The sequence below is a fragment of the Mus musculus genome, chromosome 7 (genome assembly GCF_000001635.26).
Source record: "Mus musculus strain C57BL/6J chromosome 7, GRCm38.p6 C57BL/6J".
Lineage (NCBI taxonomy): Eukaryota > Metazoa > Chordata > Mammalia > Rodentia > Muridae > Mus > Mus musculus.
Window position 1 is genome coordinate 29318059 of NC_000073.6, and position 27681 is coordinate 29345739.

General features: G+C 52.4%; 1 protein-coding gene across 16 annotated transcripts in view; it reads right to left on the bottom strand.

The window, feature by feature from the left end:
• Nucleotides 1-2313: 2313 nt before the first annotated feature.
• Sipa1l3 (signal-induced proliferation-associated 1 like 3) overlaps nt 2314-27681 on the bottom strand; it is a 198790-nt gene continuing 173422 nt past the window's right edge. For 12 of the 16 annotated variants that reach the window (XM_011250727.3, XM_017312346.2, XM_006540397.4 and 9 more), the window contains 6 exons: nt 20898-21119; nt 14167-14332; nt 13240-13486; nt 10927-11070; nt 7705-7840; nt 5691-6193 (listed from right to left, as the gene is read on the bottom strand). In XM_011250727.3, coding sequence (XP_011249029.1) covers nt 5950-6193; nt 7705-7840; nt 10927-11070; nt 13240-13486; nt 14167-14332; nt 20898-21119 — 1159 coding nt within the window. In that variant the 3' untranslated portion in view covers nt 5691-5949. Of the gene's footprint in view, nt 4230-5690; nt 6194-7704; nt 7841-10926; nt 11071-13239; nt 13487-14166; nt 14333-20897; nt 21120-27681 lie in introns of those variants that run through there. The other 4 variants (XM_011250732.3, XM_006540405.3, NM_001081028.1 and 1 more) reach the window with 4 other exon arrangements.

Below are 27681 nucleotides of genomic sequence, written 5' to 3' on the forward strand. Positions count from 1 at the left end.
CCAGGGCAATGGTCAGGAAGGAAGATGGTTCTGAGGCCACAAATGTACTGAATGGAAAAAAAGGACAAAGCTGGAGAGATACACAGATGAAGAGAGAGTCCCAGGAATTCCGAGGGAAGAGGACAGGGACCAGGGACGGGGTGGAGGACTAGTCCAGTAAATAATAGTTTAAAACAAGAAAAAGGAAAAAAAAAAAAAAAAAAAGCCAGGCTTTGGCAAGACCAGGGGAGGGAGAAGTGGACAGCTGTTTGGAGAGACAAGCAGAAAATGTACAAAGTCAGAGGGAGAAAATGAGATAAGGGGACAGGCAAAGCCCCCAGACAAAAGACACGGGAATGAGCGAGACTTTTGGTTGGAAGGCAATAAAGAATGTAAGGGACCGCCATCCAGGATGGTAACACACTATGTGGCTCAGAACTCCAACACTGGAGGCTGAGGCAGGAGGGACGGGGAGTTAGTTACACGTCATCCTGGGCTATAGCATGAGCCTTCTCTTTAGAAAGGGGTGTGGGGGTGCGAACAGACAACAGAAATCTGGAGAGTGCCAGGCAGATGAGGCCAAAGAGATAGGCAGACTGAGGAGAGGTGGGGGAGGGGCATGAAAAACTGGGGCAAGAAAGGGAAGGGACTACGGGGCGCAGTGCAGGCGCCTTCAGGGCTTGGCGTGCGTGTGCGGGTGCGCGTGTGAATTGTGGGGTGTTGGGAGATGGTGGTATGTCTCCCAGGCCAGGAGAGGATGTGAGAACAGTTTGTTCCCGGGTTCCCTCCCCCACTTGGCCCAGGTTGATGGGGGGAGGGCTGGGCTGGATGGGGCCCTGAGGAGGGTGGCGAGTGAGGATGTCTAAGTAGCTGGAAGCCCTTGCAAGGGCTGATTCTCCACTGGATATAGGCAAACACCTTTCGGAAGATATTTGGCGGTGGGGGGTGCGGGTAGGGTGCGAAGGAGGATCAGAGTTCAGCTCAGACCTGAAGAACACAACGACCGCTGATGGGATGGGGTCAGTCCTGTCCAGAGAGGCTGACTTCCCACAGGAGGTGAGTCTTCAGGATCTTCTTGGAACTCCTGAGTCCAAAGTCAGTTTGCCTGGTGCCTCGCCCACCCGCAGATGTCCACAGTTCGGCGAGACACAGACCCAGGACCCCAAGCTTCAAGCCGCCCCCTCTTGTCCTGTCTGGAGGGCCATAGAAATCCTGGTTTTGGCCGAGGCTTCAGGTCCGAGACACTTCCTTTAGCTAGATGACTCTTCCTTTACCTCTGGTCCCCAGGGACCCCTGGGCAGCTCTCCACTGCAATCCATTCCCTGCACTGTTGGCAGAGGGAGGTCCACGGCATGGTGGGACCCAGTGGAGGGATGAGTAGGTGGGGCTGGGCACACAAATGAAGCGGGGGATGGAGAGGGGCGTGGTTTGGGGCCGGGTGGAGGCTTCATACAAATCCCACCAGCATGGCAAGTACTTACTTTACCTGCAATCACCCGTGGTTTTGTTTTGAGACAGACTTCTTTTGTGTAGCCCTAGCTGCCCCCGAACTATGTAGACCAGGATGGCCTCAAACTCACAGATCCACCTCCCTCTGCTGGGGTTAAAGGCGCATGCTATCTTAACTTTGCCTGGCTTTTGTTGTTGTTGTTTTTTAAATATGCCAGAAGAGGGCACTGGGTCTCTTGGGTGTGCTGTCAGGCAACTGTGAGCGGTGAGGACCTGGGGGTCCTCTGGAAGAGCAGCCGGTGCTCTTAACCACAAAGCCACTTCTGGCCCAAAAGTTTTTCTTTTTTCTTCTTCTTTTTTTTAAAAAGGGCTTCATTACCACTTATCTTGCAGTCAGCACAAGGTGGCCTCAAACTTGCTATGTAGCTAAGGAAGACCTTGCACTCCTGACACCCGTTCACCTCTGAGATTCCCGATGTGTACAAACACAACTGGCCTTGAACTCTCGGCGATCCTCCTGCCTCAGAGCGCTGGGATTACAAGTGTGAACCATCACACCTGGCGAAAGGGGCCCATCCCCCATTCCCTTTGAAGACAGGTTCACAGTGCAGCCCTAACTCTCCTAGAACTTACTTCCAACAAGCTGGCCTAGAACACAGAGCTCCTCCCACCTTGCCTCCTGAGCGCTGGGATTAAGGGCTCGGGTTACCATGCTCGCCTTGCAGACCTAGCTTGTTTTAACTTCAGCACATTTTACATCCTGATGGTCAGGTGCCTAGGAAAGCGGCTGGCTGGTAAATGTATGCTGTGCAGCAGGAGTGTGATATGAGCTTAGGAGGAGGGAGCCAGCACTGGCTTCCAGGCAGCTGCAGGAGAACACACCAGCCATTTCTATGAAACGTTTATTTCCTTTGAAACCTCCTGAAACATGCCAGAAATCTCAAGACAGGGATGGGAAGAGGGGGAGGAAAAGACAATAAAGAATGATTAAAACAAAAATCCAAATGGAATAAATCAACCTGGAAAAAAAAGCCTGCTATCTCCAGTCATTACACAGAGTATCAACCTCAAATTAAATAATTTTTTTTTGCAGGAATTCTTACAAAAATAATAGAACAAAAGCAAAAATTAAAATTTACAACTGTCAATGTACATGATTAGGTCCCCCAAATGATTCGAATGGTCTGAAGATATGAGAAGACACATTAAAGAAAGAAATGAAGGGAGGGGGTTGGGGGGAAGGGGGAAGGCTCCAGGTTGGGTTCTGAGAGGAGAGGAAGGGGGAGGGGCTGGAGAACCCTTTAGAAAGGTGATCAGGAGACAGACATCACAGTAGCTGGCCAGGGTTCAGGACACTGGGTGGTCTGGTTTGCCACCATCATTCCATGGTGAGTGGAGGGCATGGCAGGCTGCTCCCTCACAACCAGGGGTTCCCCGGGGGTCAGAGGCAGGTCACAGGGAGCTCTGGATACCCTTTCCTCAAGCCCTGCCCTTCAGCCTGGCCCATCGGGAGCAGAGTGCCTGTTGTGTGTGGTAGTGGGCCCAAAGAGAAGTGATGGGTCCTGGTCTGAGGGCTGGGCCATCTCGTTATGGCTCTGGGTCCAATCTACGCTGCCAACTGTGCCGCCTGCTGCCCCCACGTCCCTCTGAGTCCTCACATTGACCTCCAGCCCACAGGGTTTGGGGAAATCCACAGACTGTGGCCATTCAAACGTGTTCCGGCACAACTCTACATGAAAAAATAAATATATATATATATATATATATTCTTTTCTGTTTGTTTTTAAAGAAGGAAAAAAAGGGGGAGGGGGATTTGTGTTTCCTGGGTGAGCAGCGTGCCCCACTGAGCTGCCCCTTATTGCCTTTGGAGAATCTCTGGGGGCTGGGGGCTGCACTGTGAGTGCTCCCCAGGGAGCACAGTGAGCGTGGCTGGTGTCCACTGGGGGATGGAGTGTGGCCAGGGAGACTTGTAAAAGGAAAGACAACCATACAGGGGGTGAAGGCTCTGCCTCAGCCCTGTCCTCAGGTTCCTCAAAGCCGCTGGCGTAGGGGGCAATGGCCTAGTTGTCCTAGAGGAGGATCCCATGGCTGGCCAGATCAGTAGCTCCAAGGCAGAGGGGCCTGCGGCTGCTTGGAGAGAAGCTGATAAAAAAGATCATATAAACAGTCCTAGCTGTACAAATGGGGTTTCTCAAAGGAGTGGATCTGGGTGCTAATGGGTCCTGTCCATTCTGGGGCCCCAGGAAAATAATTTAAACTCTATGAAAGTGCTCCTGGCTGCTGTGTGGAAGGGGGACTCGGAGGGTGATGTCCATGCTACCTGGAGCCAGTTCACTGGGGATAGAGGAGCCCTGGACTGTCAGGGAGTGGGGGAAGAAAGGGCTCACTTCGTTCCATAGTTCTCATGCAGGGGCTCCTGGGCCCCTCCCACCGACACAGCTCCAGGCAGCTGGGTCCTAGGAATGGGCGCTCCTGTGGCCTGCAAGGCGGCAGGGAGCAGCTGAGAGGGGCCTGAGACTAGTGCCTGGCGTCCCCCGAGTCCCTAAAGGAAGGTTGCAGGGCAGTGGGTGCGGGGCTGTGGCTGGATGACCTGTCACCCCTGCAACCAGAAGCCCACTGCCTGCCAGCCAGGGCGGTCTAGGGTGACCCAGGGGCACTCAGAGCTCCTTCTTCTCCCTGCTGAAGAGCTCTGCGAACTTGCGCAGCTGTTCACTGGCGGCCTGCGACTCCTCCTGCAGTCGCTGGTTGTTCTGCCGCAGGCTGGCCACCTCGGACTGCAGCACCACCTTGTCCTGCTTCTCCTGGGAGGGCAAAGGGCTGGGTTAGTAAGGTACGGTAAGGCAGATGGCTGAGGTGCACAGAGCAGAAGCAGACCGCAGCCACTGGATCCTGAGAGGCCTGTCTGCAAGGGTTCAAATCCCAGCTCTGCTTCTCCAGATGAACCACCCAGGGCAAGTTAACTCATACCCTGGCCTCAACTCTGACAGGAAGTTTGGAAAGCTTGCGGGTTAATTTATTCTTTTTTTTTTTTTTTCTTTTAAAGATAAGGTCTTAGTATGTAGCTCAGGCTGACCTCAGACTCTCCGGTGCTAGGATCACAGGCATGCACCCCACCACTGACAGGCCGAAGTAGTCATTTGCTAGCCATACTCACTGTTACCACCCCACCTCACCCCAACCTTCGGGATGGCTGTCATCTTCACTTTCCTGGAAGAAAACAACCAAGACCCACCACAGCCTGAGCAGGCTCTGCTCTCCCGAGGTCATGCGACATCCTGGCGCAGGGAGTGCCAAGGCTGTGTGTGCAGCATTAAATACCGGGGTGGGATCTGAACCTGGGTCCTGCCTTGCATCACCTCAAATATATAAACAAGTAAAGCTCCCCCAGTCCTGCTTCTTCTCATCCCCCTCCACCCTGAGATGGGTGCATGGACGCCACAGATACAACGGTGCCCTTCCACAAGGGACTGTCTTCTTTTTATTTTTTTATTTATTATTTGGTCTTTTTGAGGCAGGGCTTCTGTGTATCCCGGACTGTCCAGGCTGGCCTCAAACTTACAAGAGGTCTGCCTGCCTCTGCCTCCCAGCAATGAGTGGGAAGGCTGAGGCAGGAGGATTAAGGCCTGGACTATTTCTCACTAAGTTAATATTGCATGGTAGTTGCTAGATATATCTACTAGTCATTTACCCATTTTCACCTATTTCCTTATTTATGCATGCGTGCGTGCGCAGAGGGGCATGTGTCTGAAGAGGGCTCCAGGGGTCCCTGTCACTCTTCGCCTATTTCTTTGTCTCTCCCTTTACCTGTGGTTATGTTCTCTTGGACAGGCTAGAAGCCAGCAAGCTTCTGTGACCCTCCTGTCTCTGCTCTGCTTAGAGCTGGGGCTCCAGGCACGTGTGGCACTATGAGGCTTGACTGAAACTCTTTTTTTTTTTTTTAAATGATTTATTTATTTTTTTTTTTAAGATTTATTTATTTATTACATGTAAGTACACTGTAGCTGTCTTCAGACACTCCAGAAGAGGGAGTCAGATCTTGTTACAGATGGTTGCTAGCCACCATGTGGTTGCTGGGATTTGAACTCTGGACCTTTGGAAGAGCAGTCGGGTGCTCTTACCCACTGAGCCATCTCACCAGCCCTTGACTGAAACTCTTAATTGGCTGCAGAGTCCCACTTGCATGGCTGTCCTATAATATATACTGCCATTCCCCCCTTGATGGCCAACATCTGCCTCCCGTTTTAATTTGTAATTATTTATAATTACTTAAAGGCCTACCTACGTCTCGAAAAACAAAAACAAAACAAAACAAAACAAAAAAAGGCCTACCTACCCTCATGTATCTCAGTAAGATTCAGTATGTAGCTGAGGATGGCACTGGTCTCTGATTCTCTTTCCTCCATGACAAGAGCTGGGATTACAGCATCTGCCATCATGCCCAGCTCAGGCAGTATGAGGAAACCCAGAGCCTTGTGCACGCTGGACAAATACTCTACTAACTGACCTGCATGCCGATTTCCTCTACCTTGCTTGACGTTTCAATCCCCTGGTGATCATATTCCAGAGCAGAGGGGCAGGAGTGTGTGTGTGTGTGTGTGTGTGTGTGTGTGTGTGTGTGTGTGTGTGGTGCAGTGCTGCCTGCAGGGGGAGAGGGGTAGGCAGGAGGCACACTGTGGGCCTCACCTTCTGCAGGTCCGTGTGCAGCTGCTTCAGCATCACCTCCAGCTGGTACACCTTGCCTGTCAGATCCAGGGGTGACTCCTCGCTGGAGAGACAAGGGATGGGGTCAGTCCTGATGCCTGACACCTCAGAGAAGTGTTCTTACTCAAAAATTGGGAGAGACTTGGGGTACAAGTCTGTTCTCACCTTCCTGAAAGCCCAGGGGTGTAAGGGACCGATGAACAGCTCTGCAGGGAAGGCAGAGGCAGTCCCCTCCTGCCCTTGGACCCTGGCTGCCTGTGCACACAGGCTGAGGAAGCACCAGGCCAGGCCACAGCTAGGTGGCAGCTGCCCTGAAATACGCATGTGCCCGGCAAGACAGGGTTTATGTATGACTTTAGGAAGAACCTTCTCTGGGTACTCATGAGATACAAAGAACTCACTCAATGCTCAGCCTCTATGTAGTGAGCATTGCAGACTGAGCCCATCCCAAGCCCATAAGGTCCATGGTGGGCCAATGGACAAAAGACAAGAGTGCCATCAATGATGATGACACAGCCTAACAGAATGTCCAGCCCTCTGCAGCCTATAAATGTGCCACTCGGTTGCTACGGGATAGGACACCCAGGCTGATGCACAGGATGCTGCTCACCCAGGAGCTGGGGCTGGGATCTACTGCCTGGTTTCTAGCTGTGGAGCTGCTCTCGGCCCCAGGTCTTGTGAGCAGACGGCCCCTCTCTGCATGGAGCTGATGCGAGAGATGCTTTTGGATCTTATCTTTGGAGAGATCTGGGGAAGGGCTGAGTGAGGCTGCTGGGTCCTCCTGGCTCTCCTCTTTTCCTCCCCTTCCTGGTCCTCATCTTAGGGAGCTATAAGTATGGACGGAGGTGGGAGGGTAAAACCCAGGAGAGGGCCCAAGGGCCACAGATCCCCAAAGTCTTTAACCAGAGCACCTGTTTTCTGTAACTTCAGAGGCTCACACTTCTGATGGGAGTCAAGACCTAAGACCAACTAGGCTGTGAAGGGATATATATATATATATATAATATATATATATTATATACATATATCTCACAATTTTCCTCAGACAAGGCTTTCAGATACCACTAAGCAAGTGGCAAGCAGAACTTTGTGGAAAGCACACGCAGATGCTGTGAGTGCCCTGGTAACCCTTATGCAAGCAGCAAGGCCCTTGAAGCTTTCTCTGCTGGGTATGAGTACTCAGACTCATTGCATCCAGTCAGGGGAGCTGGGGTGAGATGCTCAAGTGGCCCGTCTCCTTGTCCTCTCTCTTGAGGGTGGCGCTTTGTCTTAGTACCCACAGGAGGCGAAGTTGCCTGTATGTGCCCAGTAGTGCAGAGGGGGTGGAGGGCAAGTCTGCATCATTAGAGGATCCACCAAAGAGGGGATCAAGCTGCAGACGGACGGACAGAGATGGGAGACAGCTAGGAGGCTGGGGGAACACTCTGGAGGAATGGCTCAAAGTTGGAAGTCTGAGACCTGATGTCCTGGGCCATCTCGGGTGACCTGCAGTGCCTGCCCACTCCTGTCTTGTGCACCTGTGCTACCTGCTGAGCTCTGGCAGGCATGGATCCCAGTGTTTCCAGGGAAACTCACCTCATGGTGGGAGTGGCTCTTGGAGTCTGGGGGCCCCGCTCCAGGCTCAGATGGCTGTGCACAGGGCTGTGTGCAGGAGGGATCTCTGGGCTCAGGGCTGGGTCGTTCAGAGAGAAGAGTGACACAGCTCTTTGCACTGTCAGGGAGAAGCAGAAGGGGACTCAGTTTTTCCGGGTGGGTGGGCAGGTAGGCGGTCTTGGCTTCTCCCTACCAATTCCTATTCATCTCCCTCCATTCCCTCCCAACAGATCTTCTCTGATCAGGGCTCGTTTTGCTGCAATGGCTGGCCGTGAACTCAGTGACTCTCCTGCCTTAGCCTGAGCCATCATGTTTGGTTTTTGTTTTTGTTTTTGTTTTTTTTTTTATTTTGTAGGCAAAGAATCACTCTGTAGCTCAGGTTAGCCTTCACGCCCTGGCGCTCCTGCCTCAGCCTTCTTAGTGCTCTAACTGTAGGTGTGTGTACTAACAAGCTGGGTTTCAATTTGTGTTCTCCTTGTGATGTCTTTTTTTTTTCTCTTCCTCACTTCCTTTTTTTTCCCTTTTCTTTTCTTTTTGAGACAGGGTTTCTCTGTGTAGCCCTGGCTGTCCTGGAACTAACTCTGTAGACCAGACTGGCCTTGAACTCAGAGACCCACCTGCCTCTGCCTCGCAAGTGCTGGGATTAAAGGCGTGCGCCACCACCTCCCGGCTCCTTTTCTTTTCTTTGAAGTTTATTTTTATTTATACACATGTGTTTTTGTCTATGTGGGCATATGCCACATGTGTGTGTATGTGTGAGTGTATGCTACTTGTGTATGGGTGACTGTGGAAACCAAAGCAGAGTGTCAGATGCCCCTGGAGGCAGAATTACATGTGCATCTAAGCTGCGCAGTGTGGACGCTGGGAACCAAATTCATGTTCTCTGGAAGAACAGCAAGTCTTCTTAATCTCTAAGCCACTTCTCCAGCCCCAGGATCTGAAGATTTTAAACAGAATCTTGCTATGGAGCTCAAGCAGACCCTTGAGACTCAGAGTCTGTGCTTTTCCTGGCTCTCAGGAGCTAAATATCCAAAATTCCTCAGAAACTCACAAGAACAAATAGGGTTCATATTACAGTATGAATATATTGTATCTATTCTGGCAGGGGCTCTACCACTGAGCCACGCCCCCAGCCCCTCACTGGGGGATTCTAGGCAGGGGCTCTACCACTGAGCCACGCCCCCAGCCCCTCACTGGGGGATTCTAGGCAGGGGCTCTACCACTGAGCCACGCCCCCAGCCCCTCACTGGGGATTCTAGGCAGGGGCTCTACCACTGAGCCACACCCCCAGCCCCTCATTGGGGGACTCTAGGCAGGGGCTCTACTGATGCTCATCTCAGCACTGCCGTAGTTCATAAGCACTTTAACAAGTACAAGTTCATCTAATACTCACAACTTGCTGGGCAGAGAGATTTTACAGATGAGCAACTGAGGCATGAGGGGTTAATGGCTTGTCACAAAACTCCTCACAGGCAAAGCTGGAGATCACACGTAGGCGGCAGTCTCCGGTTTCCTTGTCAACCCATTTGGTACTTCCTATGTTGGGAGCCAGCAGGTTGAGCTCCGAGTTTTTAGATCTGGTCCTGCCCCAACTGCTTGCCCTCCCTCTCCAAGCCAGGAATCCACGTGATGCTTGGCCTGACCCTGCCCTGTAGTGGGGATGGCAGGGTGAGCCTGACATCCTTGGGGCTACTGCTAGATGGCAGAACATGTGGGACACAAACACAGAAGTCCTATTGTAATTAAAATCATTCTTGCTTTTCTACTATGGTTCTTTCGATAGAGGTCAGCATGAAAAATGCCCACCTAGTCCACACATGCTGTGTGATGATGGTACTCCAGGTTGGGCTGAGAGGGTGGGCATTCAGAATTACAAAAAACTTAACATGGCTGGGCCAGGTCGCGGTGGTGGCATAGCCCTGAAATTCCAGTACTAGAGGAGCTGAGGCAGGAGGACCACAAATCTGAGGCCATGCTGGGGAATTCTGAGCTGGGCCCAGTGCATAAACCTATAATCCTAGTGCTCAATAGATGAAGCTGGAAGGAGTTCAAGGCCACCCTGAGCTATATGGTGAGTTTGAGAGTAAGCTGGGCTATATGATACCTGTCTAAAATAGACAGACAGACAGACAGGCCAAACCAACGAAGATGGTGGTCCACACCTTTAATCCCAGCACTCAGGAAGCAGAGGCAGGTAGAATTCCAAGTTTGAGGTCAGCCTGGTCTACAGAGTGAGTTCTAGGACAGTCAGGGCTACACAGAGATAAAAAACCAAACCAAACCAAACCAAACCAAACCAAACCAAAAATCAAAGCAAATAAAAAACAAAACAAAACAAACACAATCAATAAACCAACCCAAAACTAAACCAACCCAACCCAACCCAACTCTCCCCTGCAAACCGAAGCCGAGACAACCCAGGGTCCTGCACATGAGCACTCCACCTGGGTTCTCTGCCAGGGTCCTACACATGAGCACTCCACCTGGGTTCTCTGCCAGGGTCCTGCACATGAGCACTCCACCTGGGTTCTCTGCCAGCCCCCCAATTCCCAGTCTGAGGAGGCACAGCCATGGTCTGAGGGTCTGGCAAACAGGAAGCTGTAAAGGCTTCCCCTCAGAGAAGGTGTCTTTCTTCTGTTCTGCCGGCTGAGGTGGGGATACGGTGGTCAGAGTGCTAACAGGCATCCCGGACAGATAGGGCTGTCCGGTGGGTTGCAAGGACTCTGGTCCTACTCAGTTTACTGAGTTTAGAATTCTCACCTGTAATTTGACTGCTCAACCAGGACTTTTTTTTTTTTGAGACAGGGTCTTTCTACAGTCCTGGCTGTCCTGGAACTTGCTACATAGATCAGGCTAGCCTGCCTGGGTTTGTTCTGTTTTGTTTTTGCTTTTTTGAGATGGGTCTCATGCAGCCTTCAGTAGGGTATTGTTTGTGCGGGGTTTCTGGGCCCATTTTTCACACGACCATTACTATATAGCCCAGGCGGTTGGTGAGGGATCTCCTTCCGTGGACCAAGTAGCAGGTGATCAAAAGGTCACCTGCTTGGGCTGCGTGGTCAGCAGATGACAACGAAAGGCTTTAACTTTGTTCTCCGCGACTCTGGAACACAGGCACGAGGTCCGGCAAAGCCATAGGCCCTCTAGTCATCCTCTGGGAACAGACAACCACTGAGGGTCAGGAGCGGCTGGGTGGAGGCTACCCACCTTCGTAGGCCTTGGCAGCATTCACCAAGCTGGACCATTCAAGACCAGCGGCCGTGTCCGGTAGCGGCATCATCCCGGGGTCAAGTCGCCTCAGAGGCCGGTCCCGTCCGTCAGCCAGCGAGAGCTCCGAGGCTGAGATGGCAGCTATGTGGGAAGGTGGAGATGGGGAGGCAGCTGAGTACACAGTCAGTGTGGAGGGACAGGGCATGGGCGCTGGGAGCTGGGTGTCTGTGTGGGTGGCTTTCTATATATGGGACTAGGGAAGTCCTGCTGAGGTGACCTGAAAGCAAAGCTCTGCAATGGAAGGTGGGTAGGTACCAGGGAGAGGCTGGGGAGAAAAGCGTTCTCGTGGAACAGTCTCAGAGGTTTGTGGAACACCGAGGAGGTCTGGGTGGCTCAGAAAGAGCAGGGGTGAGCCAGGGAAATGACAAACCTGGTGGTCACTACGTGAAGTATTGTGGTCCCTTCTGAAGAGGTGTGTAGCCACCCCTGGGATGTGGGGACAGGCTATCTGGCTGTCCCCACAGCAATGCAGTACAATGATGTCCTGACAATTCCATGGCAGATCTCGTCAGGACTTATGGCCCATCAAAGAACCCTGGTATTTTGAGGTATGTCTGTAAGGCAGAGGCCTGATATACAGAGGCTACCAGGCCTTGGACTTAAGGTGTTCCTAGTCCAAAGAGGAAGACACCCAGAGTGGATGAGGCTGTCACAGGGACAGGGGGCAGAGTGGTCAGGCATGGTGGATGGGAGAACCCTGAGATTGTAGTCTGACAGGCTGAGGGGAGGGATGCAGGGCTCGAGAGAATGGCAGAGGAGGAGTCTCAGCTTCTTCTGGTTTCATGTTGGGTATGTCCTGTGTACTAGGCCCTACCTAGGAGCCAGAGGGGTGATCAAGGCTGAGAGTAGAGGCAGGAGACAAAGGTAAGCTTGGGTAGCATGGGGGCAGCCCCAAGGGGTGGCGGGGATGCTGTCAGCAGGGCAGGAAGTTCAGCCTAGAGCACAGCTGTGTGTGGAGTGGCCTGAGGAAGGGGTTACAGCCCCAGAGTACCAGGGCAGGGACACAGACACAAGGACAGGGTGCCGTGGGAGGACTGAAACAACCGTTAGCTTTTGGAGGCAAGGTTTCACTACACTAAGCTGGCCTCAAGTTCACTGTGCAGATGAGGCTGACCTTGAACTCTGGGTCTTCCTGCTTTCACCTCCTAAGTGTTAGATCACAGGCCTGCTCCCCGTACTGGGCTACTGCAGACCATTTTTAAGGGACAGATGGCCATTTCAAGAGAGCCCAGGGTCCCCTTTATCCTCCATTAGTCTGAGACACAGAGGCTTCCCATGTAGAAGATGAGGGGACACCACCTCCTAACTGAAACCCTTGGCACACACCAGCAGTGACCGGCACACACCAGCAGTGACCGGCACACACCAGCAGTGAGGCTACTTGCCACTCCTACCAGGATGGGTATGAAAGGTAGCTAGGAGTGATGGCTCTGGCCTAAAATCCCAGGGCTCTGCATTCAGGAAGCAGAGGCCGGCAGATCTCTGTGAGTTCCAGATCAGCTAGGACGACACACTCAAACAAAGGCCCCAAGTGAAAAAAACAGCCCCCAGTGTGTCTGTGTGGGCTGTGTCCCCAGTGAGCTCGGGGTAGTCATAGCCACGGCCTGCCAGGGCATGAGAAGGGTTCACGGAGCATATCTGTGCGGCCCTGGCTGCTTTGCCAGTCATTCTTTTTTTAGTTGAGATGGGACTTGCTAGGATTCTAGGCTGGCCTCAAACTCATGCTCCTCCAACCTCCAAGAGACATGTGTCAGGACATGTGACATTGTCAGGAGATGTGACATTGTCAGGACATGTGACATGTGTCAGGAGATGCTGTTCCAGTGGCCCACTTATGGGGCAGAGTCAATAAATACCTGCTGGATGAAATAAAGGTGTGGATGAATCTCACCCAGGAACCCCCACTAAGCATGGCATATCTGGGGAAGTCAGGTCACTAAGTAAATGTTCAGGAAATGAGACGTTTAGCTGGGAGCAGGGAGGATGATAAGGCATAGTCGCTGGGAAATTGAGGATGTCAACACCTGTCTCTGGGCATGGGGGCGTGTGAGGGGGCTGACTGTGTCTGGTCTCAGGTGACCCAGCATTTTGGCCAGCAATATTCACTCCTTGAGGTTCCCTGGAGCACTTGTGCACCCTTCCCTCCCTCACAAGGCCTGGCCACATATGACCACCAGGTGCCTCCCACCTGCAGTGTGCCCAACTTCCTAGCCCCAGGGGGACCTGCAGCCCCCAGATGTCCAGGCTCACATTTCTTCTCTGGGAAGCCATTGCCAGTGGCTGGAGTGGTGCTGGGTGCCCCGCTGGGTGGGTGGGCGTGCTGGTGCTGGCGGCGGGCAGGCAGTGTGCTGGAGGGGAAGGTGCAGGTGCTGGTGAAGAGCACATCGCTGGGCAGGCCGGGCTCCAGGCTGGCAGGGCTGGCAAAGCTGGGTTCCCGGCGCCCGCTACACAGGCTCTCATCTGACAGTGTCCGCTGCAGGCTCTTCTGGGGGGACTGCTGTCAAGACAGGGTAGGACAAGGGATTGGCACGCTGGGCTGTGGTCCTGGGCCTCAGGGGATTTTTGGCAAGTTCTTGTCCACCCAGCATCCATTTCCCCAAGGGCTCCCAACCCCTGACCTATGCCCATGGCTTCTGAGCCTATCCTCCAACAGTAAGCTTATATAAGCATTTCATCATTGCATTTGCACATGCCTTTTCTTTTCAGATATGGTCTCAGGAAACCACGTAACCCAGGCTGGCCTAGATCATGAGACCCTCCTGTTTCAGTCTCCTGCAGGTTACAGGTGTGTGCCACAATACCCAGTGAAGAGCTGTCTAGGTTTCCATAGACTGCCAGACTGACGATGAGGGGCAGGCAGGGCAATGGAGGGACCATAGAGCCTGCCGCTTCGGCCTTACTGTCTTTGGGGAATGAGAGCCTAAGTAGTTTCTGGGAGCTCTTTCTGCTTGTGGCTGGGATCTGAAGAGGGGGTAGGACCATTTTCTTTTTGGGCTCTAGGAGAAAAACATGAGACTCATGGTCACCAGGGCCTTCCCCAGCTGGCTTGAGTCCTGGCTCTGTCCCTCCTTGCATTCCCCACCCACAACAGGGCCGGCAGACAGCAAAGGCTGGAGGCACGGCAGAGAGCATCGCCCCCTCCCCGCTTGCCCTGGGCCGCCAGCCGCACGCACGCACCCCCGTGTCGCGCTCCTGCTCTGGCCCCAGGTTGTCCATGACGATGAGCTTCTTTAGGTCGTCCTCGATGGTCGACTTGTAGTTCTTCCGTGGGGACCGGAGGTCTCGCAGGGATGCCCTCAACCGTGGCTGACCAAAGACGTTCTTTGCGTTGGTGTCCACCTGCCTGTCACGAGAACATTGGAGTCAGAGGGCTGTAAGCAGATTCTCAGGGCCACCACCAGATGGCCGGGCCTCCTCTACATCACCTAGCTCTCTGCACTCACTGTGCTTCGAACCTGCTCTGACTGGGCCTACAGGGAGAGCAGAGAGAGGTGGTACAGCAGGCAGGGACTACAGAGCCACCTGCAGGAGGGGACTGACTGTAGGCAAGTGAGCAGAGTAGAGCCCATGTGTGAGACAGAGACTTGTTTTGAAGCAAATATGGTTAGGTAGAGGAACGGAAATTGGAAGTATTCTTCTGTGGGGTGAAGGGGTGAAATCTAGGGGGAGGGGGAGACAAGGGAGGAGTCCACCCAGGTGGAAGAGTGAGTGGGTGCTGAGGCTGTGAGGTGGTGACACCAGGTGGAGGAGCCAGGGACAGACTGTGAGACTGCAGACTTAAGAGCCACTCTGCAGATTTGTGATGGGACCCTGGGGGTTGAGCTGATGGCTAGCCAGTCTTAGGTCCTGATGTGTATGTAAAGAGAATGGGTAGGCGGCAGGGCTCATGAGAGCTGGGTGGGGAGAGGTGAGCAGGTCCCTGACAAGAATGATGGGGTACCCCATCACTCCTTCTTTAGAAACTCTGGTGCTTCCTGTCCTGTCACATGGGTAACACTCCCCCATACCACAGGGGCCTGAGGCCAAACTGCTGCTACCCTAGGTGTGGCCTTCTGATCCCAAGGGTGGTGGGAAGCGGGGGTCACTGTCTTTCTCACTCTATGGCATGCTGACCCACAGCTCTGCCTCCGTAGCTTTCCAGAACTACCTCTGGGATCACTGGGCCACAGTGGGCTGGGGTCAGAAAGGGATCCCAGGAAAGGACAGGCCTGCCATCTCAGTCACGGCCCTGCTTGCTTCTGCCGTGGGCTCAGACAAGGCCCGTTACGTCTGTGGTGGTTTGAATGAGAATGGCCCTCAGAGGCTCATACTAGGTCCTCAGCTGAGGACCTATTTGGAAAGGATTAGGACCCATGTCACTGGGGGAAGGCTTGGAGGTCTCAAAAGACTCTCCATTCCCAGTGTCTTTCTGACTAGTGGTTGTAAGCTCTCAGCACTGTCCCAGCACCTGGCCTGCCTTTCTGCTGTCATGCTCCCCACCACCGTGGTCATGGACTTTAACCCTCTGAAACTGTAGGCCCCAAATAAATACTTTCTTTAGAAGTTGCCTTGGTCACAGTCTCTTCACACAAATACATGTACACACAACAGAAACACACAGATACATGAACATACATGCACACACACACACACCCAACCAAGCAAACAAAATTCAAGGAAGCCACTCCCATAAACATAGGCTTCTTTCTTTTTTTTCTTTTTTTTTCTTTCCCTTTTTGAGACAGCCCTGTAGCCCTGGATATTCTTATTCTAAAACTTTCTGTATAGCCTCGCTGGCCTTGAACATGTAGAGACCCAGTTTCCTCTGTTTCTACAGTACTGGGATTAAAAGCACACACCACCATACCTAATTTATTTTAAATTTTAATTTTATGCGTATGTATGTTTTGCCTACATGTATTTCTGTGCACTGTACTTGTGTGCCTGGTACCTATAAAGGCTGGAATTGTCGGCCCTCTGGAAAAGAAGCCAGTGCTCTTAACCACTCCCCAGCCCTTATCTTAATTAACTTCTCTGAGAATACGGGATCAAACCTAGGGCCTCCTGCCTGCTAGGCATGTACTCCACTACCAACACTACGCCTCAGCCGGCTCCCCTGCCCCCCCCCCCCCCCCCGCTTTTCCTTTGTTCTTCTGCTTGGCTCTTTTGAGAGAGGGTTTGTTAAGTGGCTCAGGCTGGCCTGGGACACATTATTCTGCCTCGGTCTTCTGATTGCTTGGGTGAGAGGCATAAGTCACCATGCCTGGGTCTAAATGTCATGTTTATATCACAGATGGACTGACAATGAAAGACTGTCATGATATTGTGAAACATGCCCATATCTGAGTTAGGAAATGGACTTTGCTTACAGAACACGGTTCCTGGGAGTAAGGGGACTGGCGGGCACCGCTGGGGAGCAGCGGTCACATGGAGTTGTGGAGAGATGGGGCTCTCCCTTCTGAACTGTGAGCCTATTTTACCACGAGCATGTGTTACAACAACCACCATCATAAGCAGCCTAAAGCAGCCTGGCGCCTGGCCTTTACCATTTGTTACTGGAGAAAGAAAGAGTCTCTGAGCCCAGAAAAGAAGTGAGATGTTTTGGGCTGCGGGAGTCTCTAGTCTGCATCTTTTTTTTTTTTTTTTTCCCCTGTATCTCAGTGCAATTTTAACAAGGGCAGGCAGAGAGGGTAGTGGGTTTTCTTGTCGGGCCATATTCCTGCCTAAATCACCCTGCAGGCCTGGGGTATGCTGTCTCTGTCCCTTACAAGGAAGGAATTATCTGGGCAAATTAAAAGTCTATAGTTGGGGGGCGAGCAGGTTACTCTGTACCCCATATGGTGACAGTTTCAAACAACGGTAATAAGGAGAGATTCAAACAACAGTAATGACAGACAGACAGACAGGCAGACAGAGGAAGGAAGGAAGATGAGGGGGCTGCTTTAGAGATGGCTTAGGTAAGAGAAGCTGCTGCCCTTTGGAGGCCCAGGTTGGGTTTCCAGCACATGCACACACAGTGGCTCACAGACACCTGTAATTCCTATGCTCCTGAGCTCTGCATGTGTCAGGCATGTTAGTGGGGTGCTGAGGGGCATGGTATCAGTGTGGCTGCATGCTGGAGGACAGGCTCAAGTATGGCTATGGCAACTTGAACTATGTTCCCTGCCACACAGCCACCTAGCTGTGAGGTAGTGCCAGTCTTTCAGCTGGATCAGCCTTTGAGGTGGAGGACGCAGAAGCTTATAGCTGAGAAGGCTGCCATGTTCTGGCCCCATGCCTCTGGCATAGAGTGGCCTTCACCAGCCACCCTGTGCTTGTAGACTTGAGATAACCCTGAAACCCCTCACAGCACCCCTGTAGTAGCAACTATCACCACCCCATTTTTAGAGATGACCCTGAGGTGCAGCCAATGGTGGGTCCCCATCCCTTGACATCCCTCTGGTGGCAGAGTGAAGGAAGAGCTGTTGGTCAGAGCCAGCCTGGTGCCCCTGTTGTGGCAGATGCTCAGGCCCTACAACACAGGGCCTATTTCTCTCTAGCTCATCATCTTTCATCAACAAGCAGTGTGTGCCTCAACACAGGGCATTGGTTTCCCCCAGGATGCTTCTCTCAGAAGAGGAGCATGCCATCTTGTATGTGGTCCCCATGCTTGAGTCTGAGAGATAAGATGCCCTCGGCTTGAGTCTTGAATTTGCTGGGCCTTGTCTCACTGGGGACCTTGGTGCCTTTGGGAAATGGGGGTAAGAACAAGGCCCCTCTTGTGGGGTTGCCAGGAGGTATGGGGCTAGGTAGCAAAGCCTGGCTGGCAGGCTACAGAGTATGACCCTTGTGGGGCCTCATGCTTTACAGAGGTCTGTGGATTGTGACAGGCTGGCAAGGCAAGGCAAGGCAAGGCAAGGCAAGGCAAGGCAAGGCAAGGCAAGGTTTCTACCACCAAGCCTGAACCCTAGCAACAGTGTCGTATTTCAGTGACAGTTTGTCTGAACTCAAGGAATTTAGCCAGGAGTCAAAAATAGTGTTTTCTGAAAAACTGGGTTAGATGACTCAAGAGTTTCTAAGTGACAAGGTCATGATCTTGAGATGCTCAGGGGGAGTTTGAGTCAAAAGCTCCACGGCCAGGATGCACTCAGCAGAGAAGACCTTGCTTAGGACGCACAAGGCCCTGGGTTTGAACTCTGGCAAACAAAACATGGCCCCGCCTTGCCCAGCAACTTTGTAAGTCAGGCCTGGAGAGGTGGCTTAGCAGTTAAGGAAAATTTCTGCTTTTGCAGAGGACCCAAGTTCAGTTTCCAGCACCCATACGGTGGCTCAGAACTGCCTGTTTAGGGGATCATCCTCTTCTGGTCTTTATGTGCACCAGGAATGCACAAAGTACTCATAGAATAATATAGGCAAACACTCATACACATAAGATAGATAAATCTTAAAATATAAAACGCTTAGTCAGCCTTTTATATTTTAGATTTTAACAAATATATCTGTAGCCAGACATGGTGGCACACATTACAGCCCTAGTACTCCAGAGACAGAGGCAGGGCAAGTTTCTGTCTCAAAAGACCAGGATTGGGGATGCAGCTCAGAGAACAAAATACTTGCCTAGTGTCTACAAGGCCCTGGGTTCCACTGACAGCATCAGGGGGAAAGAGGGGTGTGTGTGCATGTGTGTGCATGAGTGTGTGTGCATGTGCATGTGTGTGTGTTGTGTGTGAGAGATCCAGATCATGACATGGGTAGAGTGCTCACCTAGCACGTCTACAATACTAGGTTGAATAAGAAAAGAAGCCAGTGTGAATGCGATCCCACCTAGAAACAGGGCCTCTGGGGAGATCACCAAGTGGAAATGAAGCCACCAGGATGGATGATAATCTGGTAAGACTGGGGAAAGGCGACCACAGCCCCACCAGAGGGAAAGGCCCTAAGAAGATGAATGGTGTGCTGCCAAGTGAAGCGGCTCCTCCTGAAAGCAGAGGGCGCTAGAGAGGGCCCTGGGACAGACTCTCCCTCCCTCACAGACGCCAGTGGGAGACCCCCGCAGAGCCCTCCAGAACTGTGACATCCATTTCTAGTGTCAGTTTGTGTCCCTCAAGTACAATGGGCCTACAGAGCCACACACAGCAGGTGAGGTGGGTGGGAGCTCCAGGCAGAGGGCGTGATGCCCATGAGGAGGGGACAAGAAGACAAGAGGGCACATGAGGAGCCACAGGACACAGGGGCAGATGAGGCTCTGCGGGGTTTGATCTTCTGGCTGCACTGAAAAGCGGGGGGCTTCTTGCTTACTGGAGTTGTAGAATCAAGTGAGATCCATAGCTAGTCCATTTACTGACCAAGCTACCTTGGTGTGTGCGAGGCAGGTCACAAGTGCCTCGTGACTGAGGACAGTGGCACTTGTCTTCCAGTGGGAGAAATGTGAAGTAGATCACAGTGAAGGGACACTCACTGACAGTGGAGGCTCGCCTATCCAGGCTGGAAAGGCCTGTCTGAGCAGGTGGCATTAGCTTGAGACTACCCGGAAGGAGACTGTTCCAGGACATTTAGAGGCAGTGCAAAGGCCCTGGGGTGGCGTTGGCACACATCAAGTTTGAAGCTCAGCATAGCTGGAGCAGAATGAAGGATGGAGGTATGAGAAGGAGCAGGCAGGATCTGGCAGGAGTCTGTACAGAAGGGTGGTACACAGCGCATGGTACAGAGCATGCCTAGTGTGTCTGAGCCTCCAACATTAACTCTGGGGTGGGGTGGGGTGGGGTGGCTGGAGACTGTAAGGAGAGCAAATGACCAGATTCTAGTTTTCAGAGTCCCCTCTGTCTGTCAGTGAGACATGTGAACTGGATTCTCAGAGCCTGCTAACACCTCCTGGGACCATTTTCTGTCTCCTGGTGCTTTTCTTCCCCCAAGCTCTGTGTCACGCACGGATTTAAACAGCCCCATCCAGGTCAGGAAAGAAGGTGTTGAGAGGAACAGATGGAGGGAGCCAGAAACTCCTCAACCAATGGAGTTGCTGTGAGCCTTCAATAAATGAATGCATTTAGAAAAGGCTAGAGAGATGGGAAAGGTGCTTGCTGCCAAACTGGAGGACCTTACTTTGACCCCTGGGACACATATGGAGGAAGGAGAGAACTGTCCTCTAAAAGGTAGGGGGATTCTAGGCAGGGGCTCTACCACTGACCACTGAGTCACGCTTCCAGCCCCTCACTGGGGGATTCTAGACAAGAAATCAACTAAGTTATGCCTTACTACCAATGCCCTTTCTTAACTGCACAGACCCCCCCATTCCCCGCCTATCTCTTACTGTATACAGAGCTGGAGAGATGGCTCAGCAGTTTTAAAAGTGTTTGCTGTACCATCATGAGGACCAGAGTTCAGCCTTTGGCAGCTATGAAGCCAGGCCTTTTGCCCATTCCTGCAACCCTGGCTCTGAGGAGGATCACGGTGCTGTGCTGGATTCCAGTCTAACAGAGAATATGGGAGGCCAAGGTCCATGAAGAGACCTTGCCTCAGAGCAATAGGCAGAGAGCAACAGAGGATGCATTTTTCTGGCTTTCACACCCATGTGCACATAAACTCACATACAGACAAACGAATACGTTCAAAGGCGAGCAGGCAAGCAAACAGCCAGGGAGATGGCTCAGTGGGTACAAAGTGCAGGCCGTTAGGCCACGTGACCCAAGCCCAACCCCTGGGACCCATCTAAACTACCAGCAAGCCTCCCCAGGGATGGGAGTGCTGACAGTACAGCCGTGTGCCACCACACTCAAACCCAGTTCCTTACTTACTGTACTTCTTGTCATCTCAACTGAATTGTCAGCTCCCTAGGGACGGGGGTCTCTGTCACCTGTCTTGGTCACAGACGTAAATCCAGGATATAGAACAGCACAGAGAGTCACTCTTTCCCTGTCCCAGAGATGGCCGGGTGGTCTCGAGGTGGCACTTACTTCTTGCTGTCAGTGAAGGGGAGTGGCCGTGGTGGGGGCTCGTCTGTCCTCTTCCATCCTGTTGAATGCTTGTTGTGTGCGGGCTGCTTGGAGAAGAAAGACTTGGGGACGGAGGTGGAGAGCTGGAAGGGGCTGCACTGAGAGAGCTGGGAGGGCCGGGGAGTCTCTGCACTGGCTGTTTTGTAAACCTGAGTGGGGTAGCCGGCCCTGGAGCCCATGTCACTGCAGAAGCAAAGACAAGAGAGGGTCACTCACTCGGGAGTTCAGGGTGAGTTGCTGCAATAACAAACTCTTAATTTAACTTGACAATCAATTTACTGTCACTGTGTGCACTGGGGAGGGGCCCCGTGTGGAGGTAGACAGTTCTGTGGACTTGGCTCTCCTCCCACTTTGTGCTTAGGTTGTCGGGTTTGCGCAGGAGGACGCACTGAGCCGTTGGCCTCATTTCCTTATCTTGCTGAACTGCTACAAGGCGCTTCCCACTATCTACTGCAACCAAACTTTGGAAAGCCAATGGCAGTGCCAAGGGCTCAAATCTTTCTCCTTGTGACTTGTTTTGGAGGAGGTCTGACGCCACCTCCCAGGCTGGCCTGAAATGCACAGCATTCTTCTTGCCTCAACTTCCCGAGAGATAATAACAGGGGTTATAGGTATGTGCCACCATTTTTAACTGCAAATTAACTTATTTTTTTTTCTTTTTTTTAAAGATAGGAGCTAAGAGAAGTTATGCGTGCTTCTGGCTCCTCCAGTGGACCTGAATTTGATTCCCCACAATTGCCTGTAACTCCAGCTCCCAAGAGCTCGCATGGCTCTGGCCTCCATGAGAACCTGTAGTCACATGTAATACTGACATGCAGATATACATACTTAAAGATAAAAACACATCCTTAGCATCTTTTTCTTAAAGTTTAGGATTCTAATGGCTCACTCTCGTTAGGTATAGTGTCTCAGGCCTGTCATCCTGGCACTTGACTGGCAGGGCCAAAAGGACAAATGGGTTCTAGATCATCTCTGGCTAAATCCCTGAGGTTTTGGCCAGCCTGAACTACATCAGAACCTGTATCAAAACAACCCCCCCCCCAAAAAAAATCCCAAAAAAAAAAACCAGTGTAAACTGCATAAAGGATGAGCATTTTGTCAAACTCAATTTCAGATGCCCACATTGGATTACACGTGACATGCTTTCAGCGCGGTTCCGGTAACCACTTTAGAAGATGCCCCCAAGCAGTGTGCAGGGGGTACTAGCTCTGCAGGTGGCTGTGATGGGAACGTCAGGATGCAGGAGAGTGAAATTAGACCCCACACAGAGAGTTCCAGGTAGAAAGGCGAGGGAGGCAACCTGATACCCCAGCTGCAGAGGTGATCTCGGAAGACCTTCCCTTCAATGTGGCATGTGTGGATGTGAGGCCCGTGGATGAAGGCTTGGACTTTGTCCTAGATGAGCAAGGACGCCCGTGTCTCATGTGTGCACTGGCCTTGTCCCTTCCCATTAGTGAGTCTGTGTTCTGAGAAATGACCCACTGATGGCGATTTCAAGCTGCAAGTGTATGAGGGTGGCCTGTCCAGAGGCTATGACCCTGCTCCAGCTAAGACAGGGCGGGGGCATGGGGAGGTGCACTCTGCACTGGTACCCTGTTTTAGCCATGGCCCTTCTTCGTGAGGCTGTGACATGTTACTGCTCCGTCCAGGTTCCGAGGGGCTGGCAGGCGGTCCTGGGCGACAGCTACAAGGATGACCGCAAAGATCCGGGACACGGTCAGGCCTGGTTTTAAACGTTTGCCACACGGCACCCCATAAAGCCCCCGGCACTTTCTGCTGCAGGAGCTGCCGATGCTGTATTTCAGGTGGGGGCACTAGGGCTGGGAGAGCCTAGATAGCTCCCTTATGGTGATGCATGGGATCGAGCAGCCTCAAGCTTTCTTCCGTACTCAACAAGATCGCCGGCAGGAGAAAGGCACAATAGACAGAGACTAAGCACAGCAGCGGCGGCTTCACTATGTCCACATGACCTTCGTTGGACCACAGCTATGTTACTGTTATCACCAAAGTTTTAGAGACAGGAACTCATGTATCCCAGGCTGGCCTCCAGCTTGCTGTGTAGCTGAAGATGACCTTGACCTCCTAACCCTCTTGCCTCTCCCTCCTGAGTGCTAGGATTAACAAGTATGGAACACTGTCCAGCCGGGCCACCCATTATTGTCCCATCTAATGGAAGGGAAGTTGGGCCTCAGAGACCAAGGGCCTGAAGGAGTTCAGTGTAAGGCAGTCAGGCAGTAATGCCATGCCCACATAGCTGGGGCGGGGCTGGGGGGCAGGCTGCAGGCCACCTGGCTCGCTCCCATCTTGCCCCCATCCTCCTCTGTGCCTGCTGTGACCCGAGCGTCTGGAATGATGGGCTTCACCTGGATCTTACGACCATCACTGCTTGTCACCTCCACCAAGTGCCACCCGTCAGCATCGCCACCACTGTCTCTTCCAGGGTTACCTGCCTTCCGTGTTCTCCCCACAGCCACAAGGACCCTGTGGAAATGTGCGACACTCCAGAACTCCTTGTGGTGTTGGCTCATGCAGACAGGCAGAGACCCCCATAGGTCCCACTCCATCTGCCACCTCCTGTGTCCTCAGTTTCTCCACTTGCCTGTCTTTTCTAGCAGTTACACAAGGCTATCCCTCAAATACCCGGGAATGTTTCTACCGCAGGGCCTTTGAACTGCCCCTCTGCCCACAGACCTCAGGCACTCCCTCAACCCCTAGCATTCTAGGAAAATAGTCTGGGTTTTTTCCCCCTTGCTGACAGATCTATCATGTGTGGTTCCAGTCTTCCGACACAGGCAGGGTGGGCCCCAGCAGACCCCCAGATTACCTTTGAGGGCTGTGCCCGAGATGGATCCCCAGACAGACTCGGAGACTGCTAGCGCAGCCCGGGAAGCAGAGCCACGTGCTTCCTCCCTGCTGGGAACGCCCAGCTGCGTCAGCTCCACGTGGAACAGAGTCTCAGATCCCCTTAGCTGACTGACAAATTGCTCTGGAAACTGAAAGATTTTGGCATGTGTACTGCTTAGGGGCCAGGTAGTTATGTGCCTGGGCTTGCTGGGCCTTTCAGGTGCCCACGACGGGTGCCAGCACCTGGCAGGGAGCTTGGCTGCTGGGCTCCCATGACGAATGTCTGGGGTGGGTGGGGTGGGCTAATATCTGTGAAGTAGCTGCAGTCACGGACCTGCACAAGCAGATACAGGCTCTGTGGGCTTTGAAGAAAAGAGCTGGGGCCAGGCAAGAGGATGGGGCCTTTCTGGGCATGGCCAGCTCATCTCTTCCTGGCAGTTTTCAAATTCTGCTCTCTGTCCTGCCTTCCCTAAACAGCCTGCTTCTTTCAGAGAAGACTACAGTGCCCCACCTTTCCTCTAAAATTAAAGACCGATCTCATTGTCTAGCCCAGGCCGGCCTCCCGCTCACATTCTTCTTGTCTCTGAGTGCTGTGATTACAGGCTGCCCCCAGAGTGATATTTTAGAAAAATGTTTGCCAGATTAGGGGCTCAGGCACCTTCGCTGGCTCTCACACCCTCCAGGACCAGATGCTAGCTCTAACCACAGCAGTGAGCCTGCTAGAGCAGCCCTCTTGCCACCCTGCTACTCACACCTCCTGCCACGCTTCCCTTGGGGATCCACCTCAGTCTCCCGGCCACCAGACATTCCCAGAGTACTGCGAGCAGGCCGGCGAGGTACAATAGTCTTAGCTGTCTGGCTGCCAATCAAGACACTGCCTGCCTATTTCCCTCCTGAGCCTTGATTGCCATCTGTGTCTCACTTGGTTGTTGTCTGTCTGTCCATCTGTTTCCTCTCTGCAGCAGAATGTCAGCCCCATGAAGGAGGACTGGACTCTGTTCCCTGGAGCACGGGGGTATCTAGAACAGCACTGCCGAGGAAAGCTGAGCTGGTCTGGTCTGGTCTGGTCTGGTCTGGTCTGGTCTGAGATCCCCTCCAGCCAGAGTGGCCAGTGCTCCTCACTTACAGCAACTAGCAAGAGCTCACCTCACCCCCTGGACATTTGCTCCAGGCCTGTGCCATCTCTGAGTGACTTAGCCTCACCCTTCCTGGGACTCCACCTCCTGTTTTACCCCATAGACCATTTTTTTCTTTTTTCTTTTTTTGGTTTTTTCGAGACAGGGTTTCTCTGTGTAGCCCTGGCTGTCCTGGAACTCACTCTGTAGACCAGGCTGGCCTCAAACTCAGAAATCCGCCTGCCTCTGCCTCCCAAGTGCTGGGATTAAAGGCGTGAGCCACCGCCGCCCAGCTGTGACCTGAGTTTGATTCCTGTAACCCACGTAAAGGTGTAAGAAAGCCTGACTTCATCACGCCACCCGCTGACGTTTTCACGCGTGGTACGCCATGTACGCTGACACACAATTGGAAGCTGCACACATCCTCCCATCTCCTCCCGCTGAGACCTTCCCTGGCTTTCTTTAGCCCTTGGGATCAAATTCACACTCAGTAATGGAGTGCCTGAGTGACCTCGCTGGCCCCTCGGGCCTGTGCTCAGTGACATGAAGCTCAACCCTCTTACCCGGGTCCCACCCTTTGTACCCTCATCTCCTACTTGTGAGAAACCTCTCTACAACCCCATCTTTCTCTTCTGCCCTTCAGATTTGAGGCAAGTCTCCTTCTGTAGCCTCAGCGGGCCCAGAAGTGACAATTCTGGATCAGCCTCCGAAGCGCTGGGGTTAGTAGCACCTGTGCCACCAGGTCTGGATTGTTTAGTTTGTTTTTAGGTCAACGTCCACAGCCAGAGCTGTGGGGCTTAGACTGTGCATGGCCCTGGCTTTGATTCCCAGCAACACCCCCTATACCCACCCTCACACACACAAAATACAACGTAATACACGTAATGAAACTGCAGACTGAAGACATTGGCCAGCCTCCTCTGAGGATGCCTGCTGCTGCGGCTCATCCATGACTTTGCTACCATCTGCCTGTTGTCTTCCTGGGGCCAGCCAACACTGGGCCTGGCACACATGCACCTGCTCATGAATAAATGGCAAGTGCTGGGCAGGTGCAGACAGGGCACAGGGTTCTCGTGAACAGGACTGTGCAGACAAGAGCCTCACCCGTGTCTGGGTGCTGGGTTCAAGTACCACGCTGTCTGACATTCTCAAGGACCATACCCACGACAGTAGCTGCTGAGGGCTTCAGTGCAGTGGGACAACACCACCAACTTGCTGCACTGACTGGAACACCACCTTCACTCACACATGCGTGTGGTTGCAGTGTGTAGGTCTGTGGTGTGTGTGTGTGGTGTGTATGTCTGTGGTGTGTGTGTGGTGTCTTATGTGTGTGTGTATATGTGGTATGTCTGTGGTATGTGTGGTGTGTATGTGTGTGGTGTATATGTATGTGGTGTGTGTGTGTGTGTGTATGTATGTGGTGTGTAGGTCTGTGGTGTGTGTCGTGTATGTGTGTTTGTGGTGTGTATGTATGTAGTGTGTGGGCGGTGTGTCTACGTGTGTGTTGTGTGTCATGTGTGTGTGTCTATGTGTGTGTTGTGTGTGCATGTCTGTGGTATGTGTGGTGTGTGTGTGTGGTGTGTAGGTCTGTGGTGTGTGGTGTGTGTATGTGTGTGTGGTTGTGGTATGTATGTCTGTGGTGTGTGTGTTTATGGTGTATATGTATGTAGTGTGTGGGTGGTGTGTCTACGTGTGTGTTGTGTGGTGTGTGTATGTGTATGTCTGTGGTATGTGTGGTGTGTGTGTGTGTGTGGTGTATATGTATGTGGTGTCTGTGTGTGTGTATGTATGTGGTGTGTAGGTCTGTGGTGTGTGTATGTGTGTGTGGTTGTGGTATGTATGTCTGTGGTGTGTGTGTGTTTATGGTGTATATGTATGTAGTGTGTGAGTGGTGTATCTACGTGTGTATTGTGTGGGTCGTGTGTGTCGTGTGTGTGTGCGTGTGTGAGACTCATGTCCTTGCCACAGACCCTCCTGCCTCAGCTCTTCCCTGTGCTGGGATGAGATGATGGGGATGGATCACTACAACTGGCTGAATGTTTCTTTTTTTCTTTTTTTAAGAGATTTTATTTATTTATTTTATGTACGAATATTTATTATTATAAATAAGTACACTGTAGCTGTCTTCAGATGCACCAGAAGAGGACATCAGATTTCATTATGGGTGGCTGTGATCCACCATGTGGTTGCTGGGATTTGAACTCAGGACCTTCAGAAGAGCAGTTAGTGCTCTTACCCGCTGAGCCATCTCGCCAGCGAGATGTTTCTTAAAATCATCTCATTTCTAACACTGTGTGGTGGCAACTAGGTATACTTCTAGCATCTCAGAGGCAGAGGCAGGAGGATTACCACAAGTTTGAGTCCAGCCTGATCTCCTGAGTTACAGGCCAGTCAGGGCTACAGAGTAAGGTCCAATCTCAAAAACAGGTCCTCCTCTTCCTCCTCCCCCAACACCACTGCCCACCACACACACAGAAGAGGAGAAAGCAAGAAGCCCTTCCATCTCATCTTCCATAGGGTCCAGGGCAGTGTCTGTGAGATCAGGGGTGGGCGAGAAGCGCTGCCGCCTCCTAAGGAAATCCACATCCATTTAAGAGGCAGCGTCTCCCTCCTCTCAGCACCCAGATCACCTCAGGCACCCCATTTTGGGAAATGCTGTTCCACACTAAAACCCCGTTGCCTAGGAGAAAACTTCAGGAAGCAGCTTTAATGAGTAGATAAGTATGACTTGCAATTAGCATCAATTGTCTATATGCAAATTAAAGCTAGCAACCACCAGGGCCACT